The 19,552-nt window shown below is 35.2% G+C and overlaps 1 protein-coding gene across 2 annotated transcripts in view; it reads left to right on the forward strand.

The window, feature by feature from the left end:
- The first annotated feature begins 5,372 nt into the window (after positions 1-5,372).
- Positions 5,373-19,552, forward strand: part of LOC142981240 (uncharacterized) — a 31,308-nt gene continuing 17,128 nt past the window's right edge. The window contains exons 1-20 of one of the 2 annotated variants that reach the window (XM_076127003.1): positions 5,373-5,528; positions 8,423-8,630; positions 9,119-9,163; positions 9,742-9,828; positions 10,017-10,249; positions 10,648-10,861; positions 11,541-11,636; positions 12,083-12,309; positions 13,046-13,262; positions 13,530-13,625; positions 13,966-14,195; positions 14,562-14,772; positions 15,050-15,142; positions 15,514-15,743; positions 16,148-16,355; positions 16,901-16,990; positions 17,517-17,746; positions 18,362-18,578; positions 18,892-18,981; positions 19,141-19,370. In XM_076127003.1, the coding sequence (XP_075983118.1) occupies positions 5,409-5,528; positions 8,423-8,630; positions 9,119-9,163; positions 9,742-9,828; positions 10,017-10,249; positions 10,648-10,861; positions 11,541-11,636; positions 12,083-12,309; positions 13,046-13,262; positions 13,530-13,625; positions 13,966-14,195; positions 14,562-14,772; positions 15,050-15,142; positions 15,514-15,743; positions 16,148-16,355; positions 16,901-16,990; positions 17,517-17,746; positions 18,362-18,578; positions 18,892-18,981; positions 19,141-19,370 (3,372 nt within the window). In that variant the 5' untranslated portion in view covers positions 5,373-5,408. The remainder of the gene's footprint in view (positions 5,529-8,422; positions 8,631-9,118; positions 9,164-9,741; positions 9,829-10,016; positions 10,250-10,647; positions 10,862-11,540; positions 11,637-12,082; positions 12,310-13,045; positions 13,263-13,529; positions 13,626-13,965; positions 14,196-14,561; positions 14,773-15,049; positions 15,143-15,513; positions 15,744-16,147; positions 16,356-16,900; positions 16,991-17,516; positions 17,747-18,361; positions 18,579-18,891; positions 18,982-19,140; positions 19,371-19,552) is intronic. The other variant, XM_076127004.1, reaches the window with a different exon arrangement.

Consider the following 19,552-nt stretch of genomic DNA (forward strand, 5'->3'; position numbering starts at 1 on the left):
TGGCTCTTTTGTTGAAAAAAAATACTGTTGCTACCCAAAAAAACATTACAATACATTATTTTCTACTAAAATATTGTTGCTACCCAAAAAATCATACAATATACTTTTTTTTTGTTTCGTTTTGTAAAGCTGGTTTCCCAGTGTTTGAGCCTTATAAAAGGCCTTTGGCATGGCTGACGACTGTTCTGACAACATCATAATTAGAACCCATGTAAACACTTTTATGTTTAAACAAATCATTATATTTTTTTAATCAATTGTGCAATTATTAACACTAATCTGCTAACTTCAATGAAGTACTTCATAGCGTTCCACGAAAATCTTTTTGCGTCAATAACATTATGTTTTCCTTATTTTTTAGCAAAATAGATGTGCCCCGTAGCTTTCCACGCGTTAATTATGTTTATTACTTTGTTGGTTTCATACTCAATCGCTACCATATTCCCAAAATTATTATTTACTAGCTGACCCGCGCAACTTCGCTTGCGTCACCTAAGAGAGAATGGGTCAAAATGTTCTCCGTTTTTGTTACATTTTTTATTGCTACTCTGCTCCTATTGGTCGTAGCGTGATGATATATAGCCTAAAGCTTTGCTCAATAAATGGACTATGTAACACTGAAAGAATTTTTTAAATCGGATCAGTAGTTCCTGAGATTAGCGCGTTCAAACAAACAAACAAACAAACAAACTCTTCAGCTTTGTAATATTAGTATAGATTAGTATAGATTAAAATACATATCTAGCCGACCAAGCAAACGTAAGTCCAGAAAATTATGGCTTATAAATTATTTTTTACCTCGTGTAAAAATTGATTTTAATAATACCTTTACAATTTTTTTTCAAGTATGGCTATTTTTTTATTATTTACATTAGAATATTTACGAAATAAGAACATGAAAAAACCTTAACCTTTACTAGGTTCACAGCAAGCTGATCGTTTCAGATATAACCTTGTTCGAACTAAAAAAATATATAATTCAGCTTTTTTATATTAGAATACATACAGTTTAATTTCCCTTAACTGCTACTTCTTGGAACTTGTACAAAAGGTAGGTACCACGGATCATTGGATGGTCAAATGTTTTTTAATTCAAGTTCAATGCCACGCTGTCACGTGTCTTCGCATGTGGCCGGAGGAAGTAGGTAATAGTTTGTAGTCTTAGTTCATTTGCACAGCGTGTATGTGTGCACATAGTAACTGATGTTTTGGTAGTAACCGAATACAAATTGTTTACAATTCTTTTCTGAAAAATTGTGTTAAAAGTATATGATGTCTGGCTTCCACAAAAATTTGTCAAATGCGTAAATGTTTGTTACTCTTTCGTGCGAAAGCCAGTTAATGGATATTAATGACATTTGGTAGAATAGATTTTGGCCTGGTTTAAGGCGTGGAATACTTTTACCTCGGAAAAATTTCTTACCCGGACAAAATTATCGTAATACCAACTTTTGGTGTTTTTACTACAGCCTTTGTGGTAGTCACGTGGTAGTGTATTCGACCGCCGTGCAGAGGTCTCAGGATCGAATCCCGAATTTGTGATAAAAAGTAATACCAGAGTTTTTCTGACAAGAGTGATTGCCCGTAGTTAAAAAATTGAGGTACTTGAGCTCCGTGCCTCGGAGCGCGAAGACTTGCTCAGTTGAATGGTTTATGAAATTGGCTGCCGAAGTCAAAAACCGGCTACAAAGACACTATTTATTCATATTTTGAACTAATTCTTTTACCTTAACCAAATAGTATGCCAGCAAGACTTTTCTTTATAAAACAATCACCAATATCTTGCACTGCAAGTCACTGGCGAGGTATTTAGATCTATAGATAAACTGATACAGTACGGATACGTGCGAGCAATGGCATAGTAGATTACTATCAGTCCTGAATTATTAAGATTATTATAATTGAATTATAATACTTTTATGTGCAGATTTAAAGTACTCATACACGTACAGTTACTAGACACTCGAGATAGCATGTCAGCCGAAACCATCGAGACTTTGACATAAATAATTTTACAAATAATGCAACAAAGGTTATGTATTTTAAAAATGGTTCTGAAGAGCTAATAATGGATCGATCTCATCACTCTTAAATAACACTCAGATCTCTAATACTAGGCTAGTAGGTACTCTACTATATTCTCGAAACATCACAAACTCTTTCCTCTTCATCAAATTCTGAATCTGGACCCAAGGCCTAAACTCTTCCTCATTCGGGAGCAGACTCCTGCCGAGCAGGCAGTAACAATTTAAAAAAACCTAAATAACAGTTTGAAAAACTCACGTTTGCATTTCACGTTAACAAAGTAAGGAAAAATTATTGCGTAATATTAACGTGTTACATGCATTAAAAGAGTCACTTAGAAACTAATTACCGGCACACCTTTAGAATCATCTGCAAGGTAATCTGATAAGCACAAATCAATTAGGCGATTCAACCACTAATTAGGTACTTACGTAAAATATAATGGAAGCTTTTTTTATGTGTTACCGCAAGAAAAGAAAACACGGGCTCTTCTAGAAATTTTGATTTAACACTCAATAGACCCGATATTTCTCTGAAAAAGTATTTATTTAGTTTTTTTGTGAATATATTTAACCTGAATATTATATGTATTCAGTAAAGAACCATACTCACTCTCGTAGTCCGCTGGAACGCATAACCGACGCGACTAATGAGAGGTCAAACGCAGGACCGACAGCTTTACAAACTCTCCGAGGTGCGGAGATCTACGACTTCAACATCCTAACTCCGGGCAATCTCTGAGAACTTCTTAACAGAAAAACTCAGAAAATACTTATAGCCTAACCCTGGATTCGAACCCGAGACCTCTGCGAGGCAGTTACATACACTACCGACCGCTCCACAGAAGCAGTCAAGATAACATATGTCAACTACTCTCTTAACTGGTTTTAAGTGGTTTCGCGCGTGTATAACTATAAGATAGTTTTCTCTTAAAGAGTGGCTGAGAGTACTCTTATCTAATATCTCAATCAAATACTACTTATTCATTTATTCGTCGTATAATTAGTGATCAGTGAGCAGTGATAGCCGAGTGCTTTGAGCATGTGTCTCCCACGCAAGTGACCGAGTGTTCGCACCCAAGGCAACACTCCAATGACTTTTCGAAGTTATGTGTGTATTAGAAATAATGATGCCTTGGTCCAACGGTGAAGGGTAACATCGTGATGCAACCTTGCGTGCTTAAAAGTTCTTTAGAACAGTTCTTGAAGGTATGAAAAGTCTTCAACCCGTACTTGACCAGCGTGGTGGACTCAAGACCTAAGCCCTCCCTCATTACGGGAGAAAACCCGTGCCCAGCAAAGAGAAGTTCACGGGTTAAATCTAAAATTTATTTAAATTACATTAAAGTTTGTGGTAATATAAGCTACCCCATTAAGGTGTTTTTGGAGACAAGGTTTGTAGATTGGAACCTGGTCTACCACACGAAAAAAATATTCCTATAGGATATTTTAGAAAGATACCGTTTAATTTTTTTTATTGATTAAAATCAAGTCACCCTTTATCACCAAACTGCCAAACCTTCGTGGCTAATCCAACAAAATATCAATGAAACAGATTAGCTATCGGTTCAATTTTCACCAGTTCTGAGTATTTTGCTAAAATGGGTGAATCCCCCAAAATTATGGTGGTAATTAATTAAATAAATAGTGCTGTATGTATAATATCTATACTTATCAATACCTACTAATATTATTAAATTATAGTCTTTGTTTAAAAATATTTTACTTTTAGATATTTATTGAGGAAAGCTATAGTCTATAATTAAAGTGAATTTAATTGACGAGTTATTATAAATATCACTTCAGCTACTGCAAATAATGCAAGAATGAAAACCCAAAGTTTAACCCGACCCGAGATTCAAAGTTGGGACCGCGATCTATACTAACGACACTTTCACTAGAATAGACTGTCTCTATAGCGCAGTGGTTTAGGTTACCACGCCGCTTCTTTTGCGTCGGGAGGTGGAGGGTTCGATTCCCACACGGAAAATTATTGCTTCGAGTCTGGTTTTACTCTGTGTCTGTTGTTTGTATGTTTCTAAAAGTCTCCGCGACACAAGAGCAATTCTTAATGCAGGAGAAGTCTTTAAAAATATTTAGGCAATATTTATGACAATGGCAATGAGTTTTGATCTTGGGATCCATAACACAATATAACTTGCTAATCGTTTAATCAACCTAAGCGGCGTTTCAAAGGACCGTATTTACTTAAGTGATAACATTATCGTACAGTTATGTTACGATCAAACAAAACTAAGGTTAATTAAACCGAACGGTTTAGACTAGGTTTGTTTTTCAATCTGTCCGAAAACAATGGCAATACGTAGACTGATTTTCAGAACTGTTTTTTTAGGATAAGTCAGTAAGTTTCGCTGACCCGATATCCGCGTCCCAATGACTACCAGTCTATAAGGTTTTCGTGTGTATGTGCTGAGTCGATGTTGAGCTGATGTTATCCAAGAAGACGTTAACGAAACTTATTACGCTTCATATATAAAAATTATTGTTAATTATAATTATGCTATTTATAATGATATACAACTCAGACAACCAAAATACTCGAAATGTCTGTGAGCGAATCTTACTTATGACCCGCAACTTTCTGACAGAACATTTCGTTAGTAAATAGTTAGAGTCATAGTTAGAGGCATTGGCTAGGGCTAGGAGAGAATAAGAAATTAATTCAATGGATATAATTAGCCCTTACAAAAAGCAAAACAAACAGTTCATAGGAAAATGCAAACAATGTAAAAGTCGCCATTTAATAAATCAAAGAACCAATGCATTAATAATGAAGTCGCAGATTGCATTCATATATCCCACAGGAACAACAAAAATATTATTTTTAAATATTAAGTCGGGGAAAAGGTCTTTTATAGTATAGTATGTATGAACTTGTAATAAAATCTTTCCTCTACACAAAAAAGCTCAATATTTGGGTACCTCACGAACCGTCTACTCATTTGTGATTCTTGAAGCCAAAAAGAATTTATTACCAGTTCATACATACTATAATGCGAAAAGACTTTTTCCACGACTTAATATTTAAAAATATAATTTTATTGTTCCTGTAGGATATATGAATGCAACCTCCGACTTCTCGAACAGAGATAGTCAAAGTAGCGCAATAACTGTCTCAACCATCAAATGCGCTTGCGATATCTACACACGTACAGATTTACGCTCGATACAATTACTATACGTGATAACTGCAATGAATATACACACCAATAAGGACAATACAATTTGCGATTAACTAAAAGTAGATAAAAAAACACATTATTGACGATAAGATTTTTCTATAAATATGACAAATTAAAGACAGATATCACCATTTGATTAGTTTTAGTTATTGTGTTGTGAGGCGTGTGAAATGATCTCGTAATGTACAAATTAATTATATTAATTTTCACCGCGTGTGCGGGTGTGTGTGTGGGACAAATTGTGCAGTTTGGACAATGTAATCCTAATTTAGGGTTGGTTCAAAACTTCGATATTGATCAGGTAAGTTTAATGGATATCAATGAAGAAGACAATTCATTGAACGATTTTAAATTCTAACGACTTGTACTTCTCATATTATAGTATCTTATATCTACTAACTCCTTATGTAGTCTTAAATATTGAAGTCGTTAATATTACTGTTATGAGAGACAAATTGCATATCGCAATCGTAAGTAATGACGTGAAACTGGATGCTATAAATATTTACTAAAGAAAAAAATCGAATGATAAACACCAGAGCCAATTCCTGATCGATAATTTTCTAACTAGAATCCTCTAGCTTTCATCGCTCCACTGCCACTGTCAAGCAGTGAGACCTAAATTTATTTCATCAGCAACCTAAATTTTATAAGTTCCAACAGGCCGACAATTTATTCTTAAAGTATAGTATGCAAGGCTGACGGAGGTATACAAAACTTAAGATTTAGAAAATCAGTGTTGACCCGCAGGCTACGATTGCATGATTGCTACGGTTTCTTCTATTTGTACTTACGTGGAATAATTAGTTATAATTTAAGTAAATCATCAGACCATGCCAAGGCTCTCTACTAAGTTAGCGAAGTATAAGACAAAAAATATTATTGGGAAAAGTTTAACGTTAAAGGTCAACAAGTCCGTTTGACTTGTATAAAAATTGTGCGGGGTCCACTAATTAGAAACTATATCTTTCCAAGTCTCTTGCCTTACTTTTAACAATTACTAAAAATAATCTTTTCACAAAAAAATGACTTGGTAATTTGTAATCTGTTTCGGTATTTATAAGCTGATTTATTGCATGATGACGCGATTCAACGTTTAATGTGAAAATACAGTAGGCCGTTTACGAAGTGTAATAAATTACTTACAATAAAAGTGTGTAAATTGTTACAGCATTAAAGCAATAAATGTTTGCAAGAGTCGACCGGTGGTTTTTAAAAATTATGTGAATGCTTTGAATTCAGATAGAAATAAAAAATAGAACAAGTCTGAATTAAAATTATACCCGTTTGTATTTTTTTTGGGTTATTACCCGAGTACGCCGTCCCGGAGGACCCCGATTGATTTTTAAAATAGTTCGTTAAGATAAAAATAATCGGGGTCCTCCGGGACGGGGGCCTCGGGGATCGGGGTACTCAGGAATTAATAATCCATTTTTTATGGTTTAAAAATAAAATAAGACCAGTACTATCTTAGCCACATATTTATAGACTTGAATCAACTTGAAAGCATCGTTCTGGAAAGCCATACCACATTATATATGACAAACCATAAAGTTTCCAAAACTAACAGAATGTATGTAAGTGCCGAACCTGCGGAAATATCTCCACCCCCAATTATTTAATTTGCGTAACTTCACTTAATGCAGCGAATTCTTTAGTGAATATTTAATACTCTAAGTGTTAGTCTCTTTTGTAAATATGTACTTACGACGCATGATCGAGTATCGAAATTATCTCGAAAAATCTTACGATTGTAGATGAATTTGTAATAAGCAGATAAATCCATAAATAACGATCTCCAAACAAGCTAATTAGAATTTTCTAGAAATTTAAGCGAAAATATTCGATCATTCGCTATCCAAATCGTATACTATCAGTAATATCTCATTTCCAATATCGCACGTCATAATATCAATAACAGTTGCCGGCGAAATTAAATCGATAATATTTATTAGATTTCGATAAGGAAACCTTGACCTTCTGAATTACTTAATTATCAGGACGATTACCTACTTTTATTGCTATCTATTAGTACGAATAAATTTAAAGAAAAATAACCAAACGAAAATGTATAGAAATTATGGTCACTTGCTCCAACAAGTAAAAGAAAACATGTCATCATGATGAAATCTTTCATGCCTAAATTTTGTTAAACGCTTGAGGACATACTCAAAGGCCTCTTTTTCTTCTGGAGAGGTCGAAAATAAAATCAAAATGTCTGCAACATTTCTCTAAATATATCCAAAAACTTCAGCAGAGACTAATTAAGCTCTTATTTCAGTTACAATAATAATTTACGTAGTAGTCTCGTGCTACCTTCGCAACTTTAAAATTGTATCGCGATACTTAGCAGCGAGGGTTTGACATTTAAAACGTACTGAAAATATAGTTTATATGGCACCCACTACAGGCGCTGATGAAGTTTTAAAACAAAATTTCTTGATAATTTAACAGTTGTCAAATTTGACTGATAAATTTGGATTGATAAATTAATGAAACTACAGTTTCGATAACTTAATTATCATGAGTTTCAGAATTTGACAAAAATAGACAGATAGTTTTATGATTACTATAAGCCTTATCATTCCGCATAAGTGACGGCACCATAGACGACAAAAACAACATGAATCGATTAGATATTATCTGTTAAATAAGCTTCCTTGTTCGATGGTAGATTGTCTTGACATTGTCCCAATTACCTAATAGTACTAGCTAATCTATACGTATTTATAGAAACGTAAAATGTTGATTAAACATTCATAAAAGTTATTACATGATTGAATGTGAATGAGGCAAGGGAAGTTTGTAAGGATCGTATTTAGTAGCGTTCCTTGCTCTGCTTACAACTATGGAAAAAAGGCATGCTTGTACGTAAGAGTCATTACATGAGCAATATAATAACTGCATGAAATAAAAATCTCCAGATTGTAGGCATATGTTAAGTTCCATTAAAAAGCCATATTTCTTAACAATGTCCTATAAAGCCTTTTAAATTATGCTTAAATAGGAATATCGTGCCTACAATTTATTGAAATTATTCATAATATTATCCATATCGTCGAGATCATGAAGATTATTATCTGTCTTATATGTTTAATCATCACCCAATACGTACTTTATTTCCACCAACTTTGAATGTAACCATCTCGCAAAGCCAAATTTATTTCTATCATTAACGATAAACATTTCTTCCAGTTCGTAGGCACTTGGTACGAAATCCAACGGACGGCAGATCCTCAACAAAATGCTGACTGCGCGCAATTCGACATCACATCCAGCAACAACGCCATCAACGTCGTGCACAGTGGGGTCAATAACAACTTCCAGGAGGACTCAAGGGGTACTGCGACCTTGGAGACCGGCACCGCCAGGTTGACCTTGAACATCGACAAGTTTGATGGTCGTAAGTATTGATAACTTAAATTGACTCGTTATAGAAGGGCAATTACGAAGCACTATTGAGTCATCTATTGAATTGCTGTCGAGTTGTGATCGAGCTGCTCCCGAGTTTTTCCCGAGATGCTATCGATATTTTTTTTAGTAGTATATTTCAAAAGTACATAAAATTTGTAATTACTTATATTAACCGCCTTCTACCAAAAAAAACAGCTCGATAGATGAAATCAGAAAACTCGGCAAAATCATCCTATTTCTGTCACCTCATTAAACCATGATCTTTTCATTGCAAAATAAGTTCCATCTTACATTTTCCATATGCCTATTTCTATTAGAAATAAAAACGATCAATATAAATGTTTCGTGTCTTTTTTTGACGCTAAAACATTACGTTGAAAAACCTATATCTATAACTTCCAGCGGACCTTCACTGCTAGCTCATTCTTAGCAATATTCTCAATTTTACATCTTCTTCTTTGTTTTTTTTACCCCTAGATCTGCGTGCGACGTCCAGTGACGGATCAAAAGTAGGCGGGGAAGGTATCTATGAAATAAAGCACAACACGACAATTTGACTCTTGACTCTTACAAATGGACACTTGTTTGTTATTCGCAGGATTAGGCATCATTTCATACACGGCTCATACACACATTCACTTAGATTAATTGACATTGGCTTGTTTTTTTTTTACTTTTGAAGAACTTGGCTGCAAAACTCTGAATTGATTTTACTCTACTGCACTCACTTTTTCGTGACAAATGCATTTCAGTTGCGTTTACGTATCTTTGATGTTTGGTTTTGCCTAATGCATAAATGGAAAGCCGTCTTATTTAGTGGCATTCTACTGACCCTACTTCGAAAACAAAGTGTTTATCTCCATTGTTTTAAACCTTAGCAACAATCTTCAGGGACCTTAAGTTCCTTCAACAATATAGTTAAGACAGGTCTTTTAACCACACATAAAAAGGTTGACTTTTATTTTTTTCCTTGTTTCTTCTTACACTTTTACATTTTTACAGCACAAAGACAGACATCGAAGAACAATTTTGAAACAGCACAGTACTAACACATTAAAGTTGTAATGACTTATGTTATTAACTATTTGTTTTCTTTTCAGCTAAAGACTTCTGGGTGTTTCTGACAGACTACACCAACTTCGCTGTCACTTATTCCTGCGAGAATATTTCTCCAACACAAAGAAGCAGTAAGTAATTCTCTCTAGGCTTTAAGAAATATTTATCCAGATGAAAAAAGTCAATGACTGTAATTTAAATGGGACTGATTCGTGGTTACACCAGTGTAACTTTTAAGACTTTTTCTTCTGGTTACACTACTCGGTGTCACTAGTAGTCATGGGTTGGACACAAAATTCTAAATTCTTATTCTTTTTAGTTAACCTCTGGGTTCTCGGAAGGCAGCGAGCGTTCACCAACGAGCCTATCCCCGCTCACATCAACACTAACATCAACCAAGCCTTCGGTATCACATTGAATGACTTACAAAGCATCAGCCACAGTGAAACAGCGTGCTATGTACTGCCTGTCATCAATGATGGAGCCGCTATCATCTTGCCGGGACAGTGCGATGCTAATATTCCTGTTGTACAGAACTTCAATGTGCAAGCCGTAAGTATTTTTTGATGAACTCGGCCAGTTGCACTTCCAAGCGTCTTTTTTTGTAAAGAAGAAAATTACGTTTATAATGTTTTATTTCACACTGGCAGTGATTAAACAGCGTAATGATTTTAGTCAAGTAATTTTTATCATAAACAATATGATAGTCGTAATTAAAAATGGGAATAGAATTTCTTCTATCTGTATGAGACTGATGATTATGAACTGATATAATTGTAATTTTTTTGTAAACATAAATACAGTCAGACATATTAGAAAACAGCTTTATTTTACAGAATGTAGTAAAATTATTGTACACAAGGATACGAAATCGATCTACTAAATATCTATCACCTGTAGAAGGATAGTAATCCAAAAACTTTAAATATATCTTGTCTTTTTCCTTTTAGTTCATGGGTACATGGCGAGAGATTTCCAGTTACTACACCGAGAGTTCCACAGGCACTTGCATCAAGGCTCAGTACGATCTTGGTCAGACTGGAGTCAATGTTCTGAACAGCCAAGTCATTAACCAGCAACTGCTTACTATTACTGGATCTGCTTCAGTCGCGAGCACAGATGGCAGCGCCAGATTGAGGGTCTTGCTGGATGTGGGAGCACCACGTAAGGACCTTTTATATATTTCTGCTATTTAATATTTCGTCATTAGAATATTCTTTAGAACAATTCGTGAAGGTATGCAAAGGCCTAACCCCTCCCTAATTACGGGAGTAGACCCTTGCCCAACAGTAGGACATTAATGGGTTAAATTTATTTATTTTATTGGAATATTTCTGTTTGTTGCGATTGTCAAGTCATGGTATTAGATTGAATTTATATTTGAATGATCGGGATAAAATTTAAATGTTGGGTTGATAATTCACACATAGAGATTAGAATCCAACAGCCTTTTGTTTTGTAAAAGCAAACAAAACATGTTTTTAATTTTTATATAGAATCATCACGAGAGTTAATCGTGTTTACTTTATGACGTAAACATCATATACTTTTGTAGTAAATTCACTTTTATTACCAATGATATTGTATCGTATGATATCCACAATTGTAGACATAAAACGTAACCATTCATAAATTCTGGTAATCCTTCATAAATTGATGATGGGCTCCACAGCTGAAGTGATACGAAAATTGTATACCTAAATAACGAACGTAAAGTCCATGTTAAAGAAATCCCGTTATTTTCAAATCACAACAGTCCATCAATGATTTCTCCTCTCTTTAATCAAATGTTCTCCTTTAGTACTTCCAGTTTCCTTATATTTATGTTATTATCTTCTTCCAGAACCCGTGGAACAAGAGCTATGGGTCCTCGCCACAGATTACACTGGATACGCCATTTCGTACAGCTGCGTGAATGTCAACAGCGAAACAAAACGAGGTATGTTCTTACACACCAATTCCTATGTTCTTTTAGCCGAATATCAATTTCGTCAGCAGGCTTCATTGAAGCAAACCATTTGAATGAGTTCATTAATAGTGTCTAGGTGGATACTGCTCAATACACAGCTATATGGGACGATAACCAATACGACCACCGAAAGGTCATGTACAAGACCGATGATTTTACGTTCTCTTTAAAGTACTTTATTATCATACAAAAAGTACATGTAGTTTCTTAGACTGTAGGTCGTAATAAGTTACCCTTTAAAAGATACATAATAGCCTTCTTAACAGACTAATGACCGGTTTCTCAGGCAAATTTAATGGTAGATTATCTATTCAAACTGTCGTGTTTATATGAGCTTAAACGCTATTGAATTGATAAACTACCGCTAAATGTACATCAGAAACCGGGGGTAAGATATTAATTATTCTTCTTTACAGTGTTCAGCTGGATCCTGAGCAGGACTCGTCAACTAAGTGCAGCCTCACAGACACAAGTAGACCAAGTGGTCAACGCGATCATGGACCTCAACTACGCGTACTACGCCCCCACAGACCAGTCAGACACTGGTTGCTTTTACTTCCCTGAGCCAACTGGCCAGCCCGTGATTTTCCCAGGACAATGTGACCCGAACATTAGAGCTATGCCCAATTTTGATGCTGCACGGGTAAGATACCTTTCGGCTTAAAGTTATCTTCAAGTAGAATAATGACTCTTCACATTATTAAGCAATATTTAAGGCTTTGATTCAACTGGGATTGTGATTTAGTACTGGAAGGGAGCAAACATTTTATTTCCTAAGGGCTACTTGCTCTTGAATCCAAGTATTAGTGAAAGTGAAGGACTCATTTTTTGAGAGGTTTTGAGTCCTCTTTGGCTTTTAATAGTATGTTTGGTAGCATAAAATTTACTCTTTTAATAATTTCCCATAGCGATCAATATTGTAATATGACTTTGTACACTATTTAATAGTGTACATAGTTACATAATTGTTTTCTTGTGAAGAGTAAGTGTTTTAAAAAAGCATTTTTATGAGATACTAGCTGACCCGCGCAACTTCGCTTGCGTCACATAATTTTCCCCGTTTTTTGTAACATTTTTCGTCGGTACTCCCCTCCTATTGGTCGTAGCGTGATGATATATGGCCTATAACCTTCCTCGATAAATGGGCTATCTAACACTGAAAGAATTTTTCAAATCGGACCAGTAGATCCTGAGATTAGCGCGTTCAAACAAACAAACAAACAAACAAACAAACAAACAATCAAACAAACAAACAAACTCTTCCGCTTTATAATATTAGTATAGATTATTTAATAAGAAGACGACTATGGAAAAATCGTCTCTCAAAACAGCGGTAAAATTTAAATTGGAGCCAATTATAACAAAATCTATTCTTTCAGTACTTGGGACTCTGGCATAACATCGAGTTATACCCGGCTCAGTTCCAAGATGGCACCTGTAGCAACGCTTACTACTCACTGAATGCTCAAGGCATTGTGGATGTTTTCAACACACAAGTGGTTAATCAGGCCCTTGACACTATAGTAGGAGCCGCTGTTGTGGTTGGTACCGATGGCGCCGCGAAACTTGAAGTCACTTTCCCTGCTGGGCCTGGCCGTAAGTAAAATTTTGTGTATTTTTTTTTTTGTTTGGATTTAAAATGTGTGTTTTCCTGTAAAAATGAGCTGTCACATTCTTAAGAGAGTAACGGTAGATAATGGTAGAGTAATGCTAATCTGATAACCGAATTTCATTTGTTTGTCTTTTTCTGTAAAATTAAACTGTAACTTCTTCAATAAAGTTTTTTTTTTACGATGAATTCGTTTTATTTTAGTTTGTTTAACAATGTATTACTCTATTATAACTTATTATATTTTTCTGCAGAGACTGTCACCACAGACTACTGGGTACTCGACACGGACTACGACTCATACGCCTTGGTTTATTCTTGCAGAAATATTGATACTGAATCTAGGCAAGGTTAGTACCGTTTATTTATGTTAAAAGGCTTAATATAATCGTCTTGCTACCTACAGGGGCGAAGATGTAAACGTACACCTAGCAAACCTAGAATCTGAAAGAGTATTTATAAATTCACTAAAAGCGTGTTGCATAATTAGCGTTAGTCTTGTATTTAGGAATTCAGTAAGACTTTCTAGTAAAATTAACTTTAGTCTATTTACAAATAAATTTAACTTTTATTTTTCCCGCACACGCACTTGGGCAGCACGATATCTTTTACAGGGAGAAGACCTTTACTAGCAAAAGGGCAGTTTTTTTTTTCTTCTGAAAAATATTCAATTCCATTCCATTACCACAGTGAGCAGCTGGAAGCTAAGTAGAACAAAGCAGCTGACTACAGCGGCCAACACAGCCATCAACAACGTGATGAACACAATTGACGTATTGGCCCAACAGTACTTCACCACAGTAGACCAGTCCGTCACAGGATGCTTCTACTTCCCCGAGCCAGTGGCCGGAGTTCCCGTCGTGTTCCCTGGACAATGTGACACTAATGCTCCTGTTATGACAACCTTTGACCTCTCAAGGGTAAGTACAACCTTACTACTAACTTACTTCTTAAAGAAAAGCATTAAGTATAAGCCAAGTGACTGTTCAAAATATACGAAAAATGAAGAGCAAGACCATCCAAAGAAGAAACAAAAAATTTTATTGCTAGTTAACGGAAAACAAAAATATTTATTTGATTTAGGAATTGAAAGCCAATATGTGGGAATAAAACTAAATTCCACTAAATAATACAGACGAGAATTAAAATAGGATGTGATCCGTTTTTTTTTTGCCAGTACTAACCTTCTGGGTCACCGATGCGAGCTGTTTCTATGTTAACAATCGACACGTTTCTAGTATTCGACGCTCCAATTTCATTAACATAATATCTCTTTTGATTTATAGTTTGCTGGCAGTTGGTATGAAATCCAAGCATATCCGAAAGAAGACGAGACTGGACAATGCAGAAGCCATGCGTACACTGCCTTTAGTACCACACAATTGAATCTCGTATCATCTAATGTAGATGACCAGTTTTTGACTGAGACTACCGGTAGATTGACTTCTACTGATTCTTCGGGAAGACTGACACTTGCTTTTACGTCTGGCACACAAAGTAAGTAATATATGTTACCTCGTTTAATAAAATATTGTAGATTTTTCGAAATCGGACCAATAGGGGTACATTTAAGACCATTCCCTTAGTTATTTTTGGTGATTTAGCATTTCCTTTCATGAAATCTTTTTCATAATAAGCTTTTGTAAATTTAAACAAATTGTCGTATACAGACGTTTTTTTCATTAATTGCATTTTTATTATTTGAAGTACCTATCCATTCACCCAATGTCATTAAGTACCCATTACCTATTTGACCAATTATTAATTATTTCAGACATCGAATTCCCATTCTGGATCGTCAACACGGATTACACGGACTACGCTTTGGCTTACTCTTGCGTAAACCGAGGAAGTGACTTCAGAGCAGGTAAATAACATTTTCGTATTGAAGAAGTAAGTATTGTGGTATAGTACTACACCAAAAGATTGTTGGGCAAATAGAACAGTCGATGTCAAATATTTTTTTGTTACTCAGTCAACAACTACCGATTGGTATGGTAAGATTAAAAAGACCCTTCTTGCAAAAATATATTTTGACCTTAATAGTTTACTTTAGTTTGGCCGACTGTTAGACGCGAATAATCATTTAACGTTATATCACCTGATGTTCTGGCTCAGGTTGCACTGCAAGTGGTCAAGTTGGCTCGCAATAAATATTATACAATAACATTATTTAAGGTGATGATAAAATGTTTCATAAAGAAACGAACGATGGTTTAACAAAATTTTCATTTTCAGTTTACAGTTGGAAACTGAGTAGAACAAGGCAACTGTCGACAGCCGCTAACACCGCTATCAATGCTGCATTAGCCAACAACGTTGTTCTAGAGAACAGATACTTTGAGAACATTGATCAGTCTGACCGCGCCTGTTTCTATCTACCTGAAATAGCCCCTGGTCAGCCTATCGTTCTCCCCGGACAATGTGACACTACAATAAGAGGCGTAGAAAACTTCAATCTCGCTGAAGTGAGTAGAAAATCAATATTTATTGAATTAATTTCAGAATGATTAAGAAACTTTAGTATGCCATGCAAAGGAAATGTGCATGTTGCAAAAGAAATGATTGTTAAAGCTGATGGAAATAAATTATTAAACCCAATAATCACCTTACTGCTAAGCAAGTGTCTTCTCCCGGAATGAGCGAGTGGCTATGCCTTAAGTTTAATACCATGACCAATCCAGGTTGAGGACCTTGCATAACTTCAAGAACTTTTAGGCTTGCAAAATTTAAAAAGAATCTTTTCTTCACTCTACGATCGCGTAATAAATTATTCCTAATAAACTCTATATAACTTCAAAAAGACATAAATGTATTGCCTTGGGATCGAAACCACCTTATTTTTTAACTTAACTTTTGTTTTCTTTTTCAGTTCGCTGGTCGTTGGAGACTAGTTGAAAGTTACTTCTCAGACCACCAGAGCGGCACCTGCAACGTTGCTAGATACGGCCTAACTAGTGCTAGCAGCATTAGTGTCAGCCATTCACAAGTTGTGAACCAAGAACTAAGATCTATCTCGGGAACAGCTACCCTTTCCGGCACTGATGGAACTGGTAGACTCCAGGTTGTTTTCCCTCAAAGTAAGTCTCTCTACTAATTGCAATATTTTTAATACTATGCTAATTACTTGATCTTGAGGCCGATTGTTAGGCTGAACTGTGTGATAATTTATAAAGTATAGTAGTTGAAAGTTTGGTAATGTTGCTAGTATGTGACAATTTGACTCGCCCCATATCACATGATAATGATTCCCGGTCTCGAAATGATTGAATCATGTCATAGAAAATCACAATTTAATCATTTAGGTCAAATTAATATTGACACTTATGATAGTCGTTACAATTACTGAATCTACCACTAGCTCGGAAAGGAGGCAGAGCCTTATGAGAAGAGCTAGCAAGAAACTCACGGCCACTCTTTTCAATCGCCAAAAGATTTACAATGTGGTTGATACAAAAATTAACCATGCGAGGTCCCAACAATCAGCGATATAGACTAAAGAATATCCAGAGGTTGTAAAAAAGCATAATTCCTCTTGTTGGTGACTGTCTTCTAGTACAACACGAATTTGACTTATTCTTTTAAAGTAAAAAAATGACACTATAATTCTTCTGTTTTATTTCAGGCACTTTCGAATACATCATCCTGGCTACCGATTACAGAAACTACGCACTTGCCTACTCATGTCAAAATATTGATGCTACACAAAGAAGAAGTACGTTACATTTTATTATTTACTTTATTATATTATATTCAAAGTAAACCTTGGAATAAAAGTTCTATTAAAGACTTATTATTATACAGTAACTATACAGACGGATGACAAAGGTTTTTTTTATTATATAGTGTTATTCCAGCAACTATCGTATACTTATTACTAAAAAAAGCAATATTTAACTGTATAAAAAATTGATTCTGATTTTCAATAACCTGCCAAATATATTTTTAACCAATCTGCTTGAAAGTTAGAATTAAGACTTTTAAAATGGCATCTTTAATGTTGCCAGATACATTCAAACAAGTCGTAATCTTAATATTATTATAAAATTGTAGAGTTTGTTTGTTTGTTTGAACACGCTAATTTCACTTTTAGATAACCTATTTATTGAGGAAGGCTATAAGCAGAGTACCAGTACAAGATGTTACAAAACCGGGGAAAATTATGACCCATTCTCTCTTATGTGACGCAAGCGAAGTTGTTTTGTTCAGCTAGTTATAAATATAATTGTCTGATTATCTAGTTTGGAGTTGGAAGCTAAGCCGTGACAACACACTGAGCGCCGCTGCGGCAACCAGCATCAACCAAGTGATCAACAGCATCGAGGTCCTCAACAACCGGTACTACTACACCGTGGACAGGAGTGACAACGCTTGCTTCTACTACCCTGAGGTCGACCCTACTTCCATCGTGAGGTTCCGTGGAGTCTGTGACCCGAATATCCCTGTTGTGATGAACTTTGACGCTCAGAGAGTAAGTGTTTTTTTGTACTACTTTATGGTATCCTAGCCTAGCCAGATACAATAGGGATGATGACTAATTTTGTTTTTTTAGTCCATCTAGTAGATTGTGAAAAATAATTACACACGTATTTGTCATTTTTGTGCATAATCAAATTATTACCGCAATACACTAAGTTGAAAAGTCGCATGACGTCACGTTAGAATACAAAATGTACAACACTATGATGTCATTAGCCCCCACTCCATAACTTTAGTAAGTCACTTTATTGGTTTTTAATGAAAAAAAACGTGTCTAATATATTCTATTAAATTGGTATTCTCTGCATGGAGTCCTGATAAAAAATGTTTAGTCATTAGGGCTGCTTGAAAATTTTTATTTGAACCGATAAGAATTCAAACCTGAGAGCTGAGAGCTGCGGTATCTTAAATTACCTCTACGAACATTAGTACACATAATTACCATCATTGTTATAATACAAAAAAATAATACAATGTCGCCTAAAATAATAATTGGCAAAGTCTTCGTGTGTGTACTGCGAATCGTTCTTTACATGCAATAGAAAAAAAAAGTATTTCAGTTCATAAAATAGCACCAAGATAATTTATTTATACTATATTTTTTCAGTACACGGGTCTATGGCACGACATTGAGTCTTACCCAGAGGAATTCCAGGGTGGCACTTGTAATAACGCTTTCTACACTCTCCGTGATGGAGGAGTAGATGTCTTCAACACTCAAGTTATTAATGAACAACTGTTTACTATCGATGGGAGAGCAGTGTTGGCTACAACCGACGGCAGTGCAAAACTTGAAGTGACGTTTGTCGTAGACGGCGTATCAGGTAAGAACAAGTTCATTGTTACATTTCCTTCGTAAAAATGTTAGATATCAGTAAAAAGAAATACTTTGAATAGCGGTTCATTTTGTTCCTTTAATGCAAAGGAAAGATCTTCAATTAATTTAGGTCGTAACGTTTTGTTTGAGCCACTTTTTTTACCGCGTATTTTAATGTCCTTGATTGCGAGATCTAGAATCTGTCATTTGCTTGATAGTACAATAACGTTTCGTTAGATGGCGTTGTCTTTTGGTCAAGCGTTTCTCATTCAATTGTGCTATCAATAAAGTTTTTTATTCATTTACATTTTTTCTTTCAGTGACTACAAACTACTGGGTGCTGGCTACCGATTATGAATCTTACTCACTGGTTTATTCCTGCAGACCTCTTGATGATGAATTCGTTCAAAGTAAGTTTCACTAAATTAGCCATTGATTACATATAAAATAAATAATATAAAAAACAACCAATCATGATTGACGATTTAACCTGATCTGATTAAAACTGATCAGTAAATTGATTATAACTTGTTAAAATGATTGAAATAATTACTATAACTTTTTTGCAGTTTCGACATGGAAACTCAGTAGGTCGAAGGCTTTGACAACTGCTGCAAATAACGCTATAAATACTGCCATGGCGAACGTTCGAGTTCTTGAACAAAGGTACTATCTGCAACGTGATCAGACTCCGGCTGGTTGCTTCTACTTCCCCGTACCGGTTCCAGACACGCCCGTCGTGTTCCCAGGACAGTGCGATACTACTGTTCAAACAGTGGAAAACTTTGACTTCAATCGGGTAAATATTCATTTAATCATTTGAAGAGTATTGGGATTCTATATCATATTAGACGCGGGTAATATTGTTTTAACGTTGAAACACTTTTAAATAGACCAGTTGAACCCTTTCGAGATACTTGGAACAAAAATTTAGAGGTTTCTTGCTGTTTATTTATTTTTTTTCTACGTTAATTTAGAGTA

Source organism: Anticarsia gemmatalis, chromosome 19 (assembly GCF_050436995.1).
Source record: "Anticarsia gemmatalis isolate Benzon Research Colony breed Stoneville strain chromosome 19, ilAntGemm2 primary, whole genome shotgun sequence".
Classification (NCBI taxonomy): Eukaryota; Metazoa; Arthropoda; class Insecta; order Lepidoptera; family Erebidae; genus Anticarsia; species Anticarsia gemmatalis.